This window comes from Stegodyphus dumicola, chromosome 2 (genome assembly GCF_044657685.1).
Source record: "Stegodyphus dumicola isolate Sdum_Otavi_A_Nest chromosome 2, ASM4465768v1".
NCBI classification, from domain to species: Eukaryota; Metazoa; Arthropoda; class Arachnida; order Araneae; family Eresidae; genus Stegodyphus; species Stegodyphus dumicola.
Window position 1 is genome coordinate 383,427 of NC_140769.1, and position 12,495 is coordinate 395,921.

The 12,495-nt window shown below is 33.3% G+C and overlaps 2 protein-coding genes across 2 annotated transcripts in view; one reads left to right on the top strand and one right to left on the bottom strand.

Annotated features, from left to right (window-relative positions):
• Positions 1–12,495, bottom strand: part of LOC118201817 (flavin-containing monooxygenase 5-like) — a 210,149-nt gene that overhangs the window by 60,215 nt on the left and 137,439 nt on the right. The gene's annotated exons all lie outside the window — the stretch shown is intronic.
• LOC146998349 (uncharacterized) overlaps positions 1,788–12,495 on the top strand; it is a 36,163-nt gene continuing 25,455 nt past the window's right edge. The window contains exon 1 of the mRNA XM_085812278.1: positions 1,788–1,928. Within this exon, the coding sequence (XP_085668404.1) occupies positions 1,880–1,928 (49 nt within the window). The 5' untranslated portion in view covers positions 1,788–1,879. The remainder of the gene's footprint in view (positions 1,929–12,495) is intronic.

Sequence of the window (12,495 nt, forward strand, 5' to 3'; positions counted from 1 at the left end):
CTTCGGCGCTGGCCCTGACCGTTCTCTAAGCATTGTCACATCGACAATGCATTTTGCAACCTGTTGTTTAAATTCAGCCTCTGATAGAATCGCTTACGCACGCTCAGTGGAGTAGCTAGACGGGGTGGCGCATTTTTTAGGGCGGCATTGTTTGCACGAAACATTATTTTATAGTGCTTCGCCGGACCGGACGTCGAGGTAGGGAAACAATAATTAGGTTCTTAACTAATTCATGGTTGATATTCATAAGGAATAATTCCTTGTTACGAAAGAAGTATTTCACAGTTTCATTTCTGTTGTTTATAGGAAAATCGATCTCGGAATTGCAATCCTTTCAAATTTTTAGTGCAAAGGGCCTTTGTCCCTGAAGGATTATTGTTTTCGTTTTGCGATTTTGCGTGGGAACCCTATAAACGGTGTGTCACTTTTCAAACCGTTGCCACCAAATACTATCGCCCTGTATTATATTTGAAGAACTTAAATAATGAAGAATCTGCATAAGCGTATGTATGTTTCTTGCATTGTGATAAAACAAAGGTACCTAGAGCCATCCAATTTTGAATGACGTAATCCTACTGCGAATATGAGCATCTCAAAGCCCAAATTAAAAATTTGGAATTTGTTTTATAATCGATTTCATAATTTGTAAAACTTTAACGAATTTTTGATTAGCAAACTCAAGGATTACAAAGCGAGCAATGGTAACTTTGTACAGATTTTTTTTTTTAATTTTCAGGGCGCGAGACTGTGTATCGGGAATTCTAAAGATACCTCAATTTAAAATTATTTTGCGATATTACCATTGAATTGAATTTTATGGTTTAAGTGCAAATAACATGATATTAATAAATAAAGATAACATACAAAATGGGGGGAACCTTTGGACGTAATTTTAAATTTGAAACTTTTCAGGTTTTCTTGTTTTTTATATATTCTAATTATTAATTATTTATATTTTATATTTCTTTTATGTGTGCATATTTAACATAGCCAATATGTTTGTGCAAATGGCAAAATATACTTTTTTATATTTCTACTGAGAAATTGTGTGTGATTATGGCAGAGCCTCGAGGGCTATCTGCATAAGGGGAGGGATGCCTTCGTGGGAAACATTCTAAGGAAAACTGGCTCGTATACACGTTACAGATGGGGAAAACCGCGAAAATGCCCATGCAGCCAGCCCGTTCGCGGGATTCAAACCTCGGACCGAACTACCAGTGTTCAGCGACTTTAACGCTCGGCCGCTGGTGGACCTACTGAGAAATTGAAAAATAATCATTGTAAAATGTTCGTTTTGAATAACGTAATCCTTCACCGAATATGGGTATCTGGAAGTTTTTCAATTATGGGTATTCAAGTTTTTCAGTTTTTGTTTAGATGGTACGCGTTAGTCAAAAGATCGGGAACCGCTGATCTGATGCATTTAAATTACATCCTTATTACCCGTTCCGATTTGAGAGGAAGTAGAGTAGTAGAAAGTGTGAAAATTTTTTAAAAAATTGTACTAATAAATGTAATAAAAAATTTTAAATAAAATGTAATAATAATAATAATGTAAATAATAATGTAAAGTAAGTAAATAATAATGTAATAAAAAAGTTGTAATAAAAAATGTGAGATAAATATTTTACTCGAATACAGTCCTGCTCTAAACCACTCATAAAAGTGGATTAAAATGGCTGATTGTGTTAGAGCAGCTTTCGAGTCGCAAGAGAATTATGTAAATAAATTCTCATTGCGGCGAATTTATCGGCCTTTTATTTAAAGTGTGATACGGGTGTTTTCCATTGGACCAATCGCGCAGGCGCCGGTCAAAGTGAACTTGAAGCACCCGCACTTTCTCCTCACACTTTACATTGTCATCTGTGTCCAGTTAGCTATGTTCCGCGCTCTGTTCGTTTTGCAAGTTTGGCTTGCGTTTGCTACAGGTAAGGCTACAATTACTAATTTCGTTTCCATTTTTCGATTGTTGAATAGACAATAAATCATCTCGGTGGTTATTTGTTCACTCGGACCGTTATGACGAATTATGATTTTTATCAGTCTGACTCCTGGCTTTTGGGACCTGTAACAATACGTATATTTATTTTTATTATAACAAGTTTCTGTTTAGTTCACTTATGATGTTTCACAGCAGTCGCTATTATGAGATACTTCCTGAGATATGAATTTCAGATTTTTATACACGTACTGTTCGTCGATGGCGATAAAACCTGGCAACACGATTTTTTTTTTTTTTTTTTTCAAAATTCGATTTATACGTATATCTATCTATCTATATATAAAGAACAACGCCTGTTGTGTGTGTTTGTTCGCGATTAACTCAGTCACTACTATAACTGTCGTCACCAAACTTTCTACAATTCTTTTCTGGGTTCTGGAAAAGGTCAACGTCCACTTTTTTCCAAAACAAAGTAGCTAAAAGCAGAGATATGAATTAAAAACTCCGAAAATGCTAATTTTCATCTCCATTTTCTTGAGTGGCAACAGTCTTGCACGCTGGAGATAAAAATCTGCTTTATGGCGAAAGTTGTTGCCACTGCTTGTTTTCAAATCGTAGAATTTGTTATTAAAAAATTTCTAAGCTTTACAATGAAATTAAAATAGCATTGCCAAACATTAAATACATTATTCCCGATCCCAAAAATTCGTGGGAAGCCATTTCGACGGTTTCCATCTTCGTACGACTTTAATCAGCCGAGACATTAATTAAAAACTCTAAAAACACTAATTTCCGCACTCATTTTCCTGAGTGGCAACAGTTTCGCACGTTGGGGATTAAAATGCAAAAGTGTTGTTACTGCTCGGTTTCAAATCGTAGAGTTTGTTAATAAAAAATTTGTAAGTTTTACGAAATCTATCTCTCTCTATATATATATAAAGAAGAATGTGTGTTTGCGTGTTTATTTGTTCGCGTTATTGATTTCTGATCAATTATGATCCATTTCTTGCCACACTTAATCGACTAGAATTGAATATAGGTGAAATAGTGGGTGAGCTTTTACGACGATTTAATTAGAAGGACGAAAATCCTTAAAAACTGCGGGGAATCGTTGCTGATATAATGAGAGAAGAATTAGTTTATTTTCTTATCGCCATTTTTATGTGGGATTCATATCGTATCAGACTGAAAAATGTACGACTATGAATTGTATTTTTTGCATCGTTTTTAGAGAAGGATTACATCGGTATCGTTCTATCTATTGTTAGATACATTATTCTCAATATAACTTAACTGACACCGGGTATTTCCTCTAGTATGTATATAAACGTTTAATGTTTAATAATTCTTCGCACATCAATCTTTGGTTCTAGAAACCGAAATGGGATATTTTTGTGATTTTTCATTCCGTAACCTAAATACGAACTCAATTTACTCAGGAGATCGTCTGCGCAGATAGACTTACTTGACATTTTACAGTCTATATAGTTTCAAATAGTACATTTTCTACTTTTGTAATTTTCTCAAATGTTCGCAGTTTCTCGGAAAGTATGTCTGTTGCTCTCGCCCATTTTGCACGTCAGATCAAAGGATAAAATATTATCAGTGGTGCAGTTACAGCCATTGTCATCTTGGGCAGTCTATTTGCCGCCCTTCTTGATGCATTAAAAAAATTAATATTCAATAAAAATATCAGAAACGGGCATAGGGAACTGTGTCATAGCTAGCTGAGGGTAGGCCCTTGAGTTTGCCGCGCTAGACATTCCTTGGGTTTGCCACGCTTTTTGATAATCAAACATGTAACTACAAAAAGTTTAATTTTAAAGCAAATCTTCAATTCTGACGTTTTAAAATTTTATTTAAGTTCAAAGGGGGCAATTTGCACGGAAGGACTATTAATTTCGTTTTGTCATTTCGCCTTGATTCACTTTTTAAATTGTTGGCAGCAAATATTACAGCCGTGTATTATATTTAAACAAATTAAATAATGAAGAATCTGCATAAATGTATGTATGTTTCTCGCATTGTGATAAAACGACGGTACCTAGAGCCATCCAATTTCGAATGACGTAATCTTATTGCGAATATGCGCATCTGGAACCCCGAATTTGGAATTTGTTTTATTATCGATTTCAAATTTTGTAAAACTTTAACGAATTTTTGCTTAACAAACTCAACGTTTTCAAAACTCAACAAACTCAACGAAGTTTAACAAACTCAACGAAGCAAAATTTTTATGGCCAGCGCGAGATTGTGTATCGGAAATTCTAAAGATAGACTCATTTTAAAATTATTTGGCAATATTGCTGTTGAACTGAATTTTAGAGTTTAAATGCGAAGAACATGATTAATAAATTAAAGTTGAACACAAAATGTTAAAAAAATGCGCCTCTGGGCTTAGTTTAAAATCTGAAAGCTTTCAGATTTTGTTTTTTATTTATTTATTTATTTATTTATTTTAGTTTTGCTGTTTTTTATTCTTTTTTTATTTTAGCATTGTAAACATCTATGTGATGACAGCGAAGAAAAATTTATTAAATGCAAAATATGCATTTACAGTTCTTAAATGATTTTATTTAGAAAGGCTTCTCACTATTATCAACACTTGTGACAATGGAAAAGGAAACTTTAGCACTAGAATTACAATACTTAGAACTTTCTTCTGGAGATCGCATTTTAGAATAAACTGCAAAAATTCGAGAGAACCCTCCCTCCATGTTCGATTTTCCTAGGATTGACGTAAATAAGTCTCTGAAATGCTTCTTTCTCAACCTGGAAATATTCGTTATGAATGTCAGCCTTGATCATAATGTAAGTTGATATTCGTAATTTTCATCCAAAAGTTTCGACGGCATCAAAAAGGTATAAGAAATGTGCGTAGTTTTTTGAAATCATGCGTCGATTTCTTTCAGTAATTTACCAAGAGTAAAAAAAAAAGTTTTTTTCTTTCAATTTAATTCCGTGTGGCAATATAGAATGTAATTATTCTTCACCTGCCTCAATAATCCCCCTCACTAACCGCTATAATAAAGTAATTTATTTTTACGTCCATAGGGGCTTTGTCCCCGAGGGACTATTGTTTCCGTTCGGCGATTTTCCATTGAATCCCTCTGAATGTCCGTTTCACCTATCAGACTGTTGCCACCGAATATTATCGGCCTGTATTATATTTGAAGAAATTAAATAATGAGGAATCTGCATAAATGTATCTATGTTTCTCGCCATTGTGCTAAAACACCGGTACGTAGAGCCATCCAATTTTGAATGACGTAATTTTATTGCGAATATGGGCATCTGGAAGCCCGAAATTGGAATTTGTTTTATTATCTATTTCATATTTTGTCAAACATTAAAGAATTTTTTATTAAGAAACTAAACGATTAAAACGCGAGCAATGTACGGGAGAAAAGCCCTTTTTATCTCCAGCGCGCGGGACTGTGCATCGGAAATTCTAAAATATTCTCGTTTTAAAATTATTTTGCGATATTGATATTGAATTGAATTTTATGGTTCAAGTGCGAAGTTTTCAGATTTTATTTATTTTTTATTTTTTTTCCCTGGCTTCGGAAAAAAGGTTTTTTTTTTTTTTTTTTATTTTACATTCACGTGCTCTATCTGAATGAGGGATGCTCTTCAAGTTTTAAGACTAAGTGTAGAGTATCTCTTAAACATTTTCCAGGAACTTTACGAGGAATACATGAAGGAACTTCTGCGTTAAAGATATTTTGAACTTTTCGTAAATAATTTCTTTCCCTTTTCATAATTAAAATGTTGCGAAAGTAGCTATTTATATGTTTCTGGTTATATTAATATGAAACTGGTCGACCTTTGCTTCTGTTTTAAAAGGCATTTTTTTCTCATCGTTTAATATAATTAAATCAGTCAAGAACACACGTGATCACATCAATCGCCGCCTATTGTATTTAGAATTTACTTTTCGAGATTGTATTTTAGAAGTATTATAAGTCGTTAAAATCACAAAATGGTTGTTCTCAAGCACTAACCGGAATAAAGCTCTTTCTATCTTATCGTGGAACTCATCAATATTTGTATCAATAAGATCTTAATTTAACTGAACAATGTGAAAAAAAGGGAGGGGGAACAAGTATAGAAAAGCTGATTAAAGGATGTCCTTTAAAATAAAAAGCGATTGTGTACAATTCTAAGTATCATAATCATTTACTTCTATAAGGTAATAAGAAAAAAAATTTTTTTTTAAATCTGAAAGGTTTCAGATTTTAAATTACGCCCAAAGGGACGGTTTTTTAACATTTTGTGTGTTACCTTGATTTATTAAATAAATTAAATATAATTAAATTATTAAATTAATAACAATTAATAGTAATTATATTAATTACAATTAATAATAATTAAATTAATAACAATAATTAATAATTAAATTAATAACAATTAATAATTATTAAATTAATAATAATTAAGTTATTAAATAAATGATAATTAAATTATTTAATAAATTAATAAATTCTTCGCACTTAATCCATAAAATTCAGTTCAACAGCAATATCGCAGAATAGTTTTAAAATGACCCTATCTTTAGAATTTCCTGATACGCAGGCTCACGCGCTAGAGATAAAAAGTTTTTTCTGTACAACGTTGCCATTGCTCGCTTTGAAATTCTTGAGTTTGTTAATCAAAAATTCGTTAAAGTTGTAGAAAACATGAAATCGATCGTAAAACAAATAACAAATTTCAAATTTGGGCTTCCACATGACCATATTGGCAGTAGGATTACGTCATTCAAAATTCGATGGCTGTATTTACAGTTGTTTTATCACAATGCGAGAAATATACATACGTTTATGCCGATTTTTCTTCATTTAATTTCTTCAAATATAATGCAGGACTCTAACATTGGGTGGAAACAGTTTGATAAGTGAAACGGACATTTATCCCAAAACGAAAACAATAGTCCTTCAGGGACTAAGCCCCTTTGGACTAGAAAGGGCAGTTCTATATCTCTCGTTATATTGCGTCGATTGACGAAATTCAACTTACGTTTTTCGTGTCTCGAAAGCGCGATTTAGGATGGATATTAGATTTATTTACAGCATTGTTCTAATATAGGTATTTTGACACAAAATCGGACTTTTTCTGAATTGGCATGCCAATTGATTTCCATGTTTCGTTTCTACGACTCAAATGATGGCAAACTGCCAAGTTTGATAAAAATCGCAGGAGTAGTTTTTACAAAATCAGTTTTCAAAGTTTCAGCTCCTCAATGTTGATTGAATTTGATTATATATTTATTAATATCCGTTTTTTATATAACTTATTTGATTCTTCCTTTCGCATTTCGAAATTAAGGTTCATTCAAAATAAAATTCGCGCATTTTTCATGATTTATTTTTAAAATTTGCATTTTTAAATAATTTTCGAAAAAGATTTTTAATTATAACCTGTGAAATTTTTACCATCATATTAAGGCAGATTTATTTGTATATATCTGCAAAAAATAAGAGTTTTTTATTTAAAATTTCCTAAGATATACATAAATTTCCTAAGATATACATTACTTTTTTGAAATTTGGCATCTTTTTTTGTGAGCGGTAATAACGCCAAATGTGGTTTACGCTCTTTGTTAAAATTATTTGAAAGTATGAACGAGAACGTTTTTTCGCTCTTGAATATGAAAATAAAAGAAAGGAAAATAGGTTGCTTCACCAAGTAAATTATTCTTGGCGCAACTGAAAAAAAAAATTCCAAAAGATAAATTTTTGAATTTCTTTGAAATTTCCTCACCAAAATTTGCAAAATTTAATATTTAGGCATAATTTGAGACGTAGAATCGAAATATGGAAAACAAATTGCTATGTCATTCCAGGAACAAAATCTGATTTTATGTCAAAATACCTATATTAGAATAATGCTATATATATATATATAATACATATCCTAAGTCGTCCTTTCGAGTCATGAAAAACGCAATTTAAATTTCGCCAATCGGCGCAGTAGAATGGGCGCACAGAACAATGGGCGCACAGTACAATCGGCGCACAGAACTGTCCCCCCCTTTTTTTAGTCCCTAGGGGCTTTGTCTGTGAAGAACCATTATTTTCGTTTAGGGATTTTGCGTTGGTTCACAATAAATGTCCGTTTCACTTTTCAAACTGTTGCCACCAAATGTTAGAGTCCTCAAATATATTTGCAGAAATTAAATAATGAAAAATCTGCATAAATCTATGTATAAATGTATGTATATTTCTCGCAGTGTGATAAAACAACGGTACCTTGAGCCATCGAATTTTGAATGACGGAATCCTCCTACGAATATGGGCATGTGTAAATCCAAATTCAAAATTTGGAATTTGTTTTATTATCGATTTCATATATTGGAAAACTTTAAGGGGTGTTGGAACCCCAAAATCTTCAAAAAATTGTGATTTCGGATTTTTGCATTTTCAAATTCTCTACACGTTTATCATTCTAAAAATACCATTCTTTAATCTCTATGGAAATTACAACTGTAAAAAAATCTAGTTTTAATTTGTCATCTACTCGTTGATCAATGAGGATTTTTACATAAAAACGCTTTTTCTCCAAACGTGATTTTTTTATACTCGATGTACGTTTTCTCAGGAACTACTGCTCACAGGTATCTAAACTTTTTATGGCTTATTTAGTAGGTTCCTAATATTTACTGAAATGAGCTTTTTGTAATAAACTTGGGAAAAAATTTTTTTATTTTTTTGGTGTGAGAAAAGTGCTAAATTTTACTATGCCTAACAAAATATTCTGTAATTTACTCTAAAATTCAAAATGCTTCAAAAACTCATTTCAGTATAATCAGATAGGAAAACTTTAATTACAGAAAAAATTTCAAGCTTGTATCTACAGCAGATTTTGAGAAAAGCTACATCGAAAATGGCCAATTTAACATTGTCGGTATAGGGGTTTCTGATACCCCTTAACGAATTTTTGAGTAACAAACTCAAGGATTTCAAAGCGAACCATAGCAACGGATTACAGAAAAAAACATTTTTATCTCCAGCGCGCGAGTCTCTGTATCTGAAATTCTAAAGATATTTTCATTTTGAAACTAATTTGTCATACTGTTGTTGAACTTAATTTTATGGTTTAAAGTGCGCAGAACGTGATATTTAATAAATAAATGTAACACAAAAATGTTAAAAAACGCCCCTTTGGACGTAATTTAAAATTTGAAACATTTCAGATATTTTTTTCCGCAATGTAAGTTTGTAGTTCTATTTTATTTTATATTAAATTAATAAATTTCATTGCTATTTTGAAAGATATCTTTTCTCCTTCATTCGGTTAGTTTTGTCAAAATTGCTGTGGAAAAATGGGATCATTGCTAACGGCGCCTACTGCATATTTAAAAAAAATTATTTCATTAATGTGAACTCTGTGTAATTCAAAATCAAAGAAAAATTAAGGATTTTGGAAGAGGGGAGGTCAAAAGGCCCGAGAGAAATATTTTTTCTCTCAGCCGCTGTATTGAATGTTTTGCTTCAGAGTTTCAAAACGCTTTCATTAAGAATGAAAACAGCAAAAGTTGCTAATCAGTATAAAGAATGGTTTCAAGATTCTACATCATCGATTCCACCGAATCGCAAATAATTGGCACTCAAAAATATAAATTACACATTATTAAGCGTCATAAACTGTGCCTCGTAAAATCTTCATCTAAATCCGCTTCACAGTTCAGAAGGAGTCTTGGATCCTGCACGCAGTATTCAACCACTGTAGTAATGCCGCATATTTGTCAGAAAGGTTTCGTCTCGACTATATACAGGATGATTATAATTAAAGTTCTGCTTTGAAATAGTCATAAAAGGAAAACTACTAGACCAAATTTTATCAAACTTGGTAATCTTGTAAATGATATTGTAGAGTCATTAGGATATTTTTAAAGCAGGAAAGATGAAAAATGAGCAACGCCTTCGCCGAGAATCGAACCACGAACCTCTGGAATACGCGCCCAGCATGCAGACCACTACACCACAAAGGCACGCTAAGAAGGCGGGAGAAATACATTATATACTCCTCCTTTTAAAAGGCAACTGGAGTTTAGGAGATCTAATCGCCAAATCCTGGGTGTGGAGAATCCTCATCCACCACCCTTTTAGTTCGGGCGCCACTGTAGAGACATTAGGTTATTTTTTAGACCAGGAGTGATGAAAAATGAGCAACGCTTTCGTCGGGAATCGAACCATGGACCTCTGTAATAGGCGTCCAGCATGCAGACCACTACACCACGAAGGCAGCACGCCAAGAAGGTGGGAGAATCACCTTATAAGGTCATGGGAGCTTATTTTTTGCGACAAAAGAAAGTTCAAAAACTCACCACGAGGGGGAAAATGGCGCTGTATGCAATATTGTTAAACGAAATAAGACACGAAGACATTGGTTTAAGACGTGTTTAATCGTTTCTGGAACGTGTTACAAAGCATGTTCAATGTGGCATCAACCATTTTCGGAAGGCAAGTTAAATCATATTACAGCATTCTTAACAGCAGCTGTTAGCATATCAGGAGGAATGTACGGACATATTGGTGTATCGCATCTTTGAATTACGCCAAATTGCTTAGATTATTTGCATAAATCATTTGCTTCTTCCTACCGTAAGCCAATTACAAACCTATGCGGTTTTGCATCACCCCACCAACAGTTCCGTTTTAGAAACGATTAAAAACGTCTTAAACCGATAGGTTCATGTCTTAGGGCCGAATTTTAGGCTTCAAAAATCACAAATTAGAGATCTGTAAGAAAACGATTTTCGGAATGCTCACACTTTTGCCGGTGATTTGCGATCTCAAATTTTCTAATCCTAATCGTTAGTTAGTGGTTTTCACCGACGGATTTCTCCGTTACATGGCTGGCGCACTCGACTCAAAATTATTCATTTATTTGAAATTTATTTTATCGCCAAAAATTACCATTTAAAGACTTTAAATGGTAATTTTCTTTAGATCATTGTTTAAGGATACACAACATGTCAAACTCGTGTAACAAAAGGTCAAAAGGTTAAGTTATTTTTTTACCCTTATTTCGTTTAACAATATTGCATACAGCAGCATTTCTCCCCTGGTGGTGAGTTTTTGAACTTTTTTTACTAGCGGGAAATAAATTCCCATGACCTCCTTTACACGATTACGAAGTTTGATAACATTTGGTCCAGTAGGTTTCTTTTTATGATCATTTAAATGTGGAACTTTAATTATAACAACCCTGTAAAATCTGGGACGTATGCTAAGTTACGTTGCAGAGACATTAAGTTATTTCGAAGCAGGAGAGATGAAAAATGAGCAACAGTTTCGCCGGGACTCCAACCATGAGCCTCTCGAAGACATGCCGAGCATGTTGACAACTACACTACGAAGGCATACTAAGAAGGCGGGAGAAATAAAGTGACGCTCAAAATGCTTAATTTTTTGTTCTTGTTTCGTTAAAGATATTTTAAAGTTTTGTTTAAAATTGAGTTCTGTCACGTCAACTGCTTTGAAATTGTGTATTCCATCCGAGTATGTGAAATCTGAGTTTGATACCTCTTGCGCTAAATAGGTATATGTGATGAAATTTGTCCCCCCCCCAAAAAAAATCATTGTAAGTTTTTTCTTTTATGAGCATCGATATGATCAACCTTTCCAGCCACCCCATTAACCCACATCCTTGACTAACAAACACTTTTTCTACCTGCTTTACCACTGACGGAAAGACGCACAAATTTTTGTTTCCTTTCCCCCAAAAATTGTAAATTATTCGTTTTCGACAACCAGTCACTTATCAGCATCGAATCACCCCCATCGTCAACCCTTATTTACTACTGACTTGGTGATTGAACTTGTAGAGTCATTAGATTATTTCGAAGAAGGAGATATGAAAAATGACTAATGCCCTCGGCGGGATTCCAACGACGATCCTCTCGAATACGCGCCGAGAGTGCTGACCATTACACCACGAAGGCATGCTAAGAAGGCGGGAGAAATACCTTGTTAGCTATTAATCTGTTTTATATTGTTGCGTGCGTACGGGATCGTTTGAATTGAATGCCCAAGTCCGATGAAAAATGAATAAATTTATTATTATCACAACAAAAAAGCTTCAATTTCTTCAAATATTCGTGCAGTATTACAATATATCACAGTAGTTATCTTTTAACTACTCAAACGTTGAAGAGAACTTAATTCAAAACAGCTAGAGAAAGCTAATCTGAGAATTCGCTACAGTCAACAAGTACAGTTTTCTAAACAAACTCTTAAAACAAGGACAAACTAACTAAAATCACACGAACTGAGAGGTTTTTCTCCTTTTAAAATATTTTAAATCGCGCGCGAGAATTTTCTGGAACTTTCTCGAAATCAAAAAGAGAGGTTTATTTATTAAATGTTAAATGCGCGTGCTCTTGTATTTTTAATTTTCCGGCTTAGTTTTCCTATAATATTCATCACTCTCTACACTGCACGGACTCTAAAACAATTTAATTTATAATTCAACTAACATTAGCTATTTAAATACCAAATACGTAACAATATCATTTGACAAAGCAGAAAAATTGTTCGAACGACTTGTTC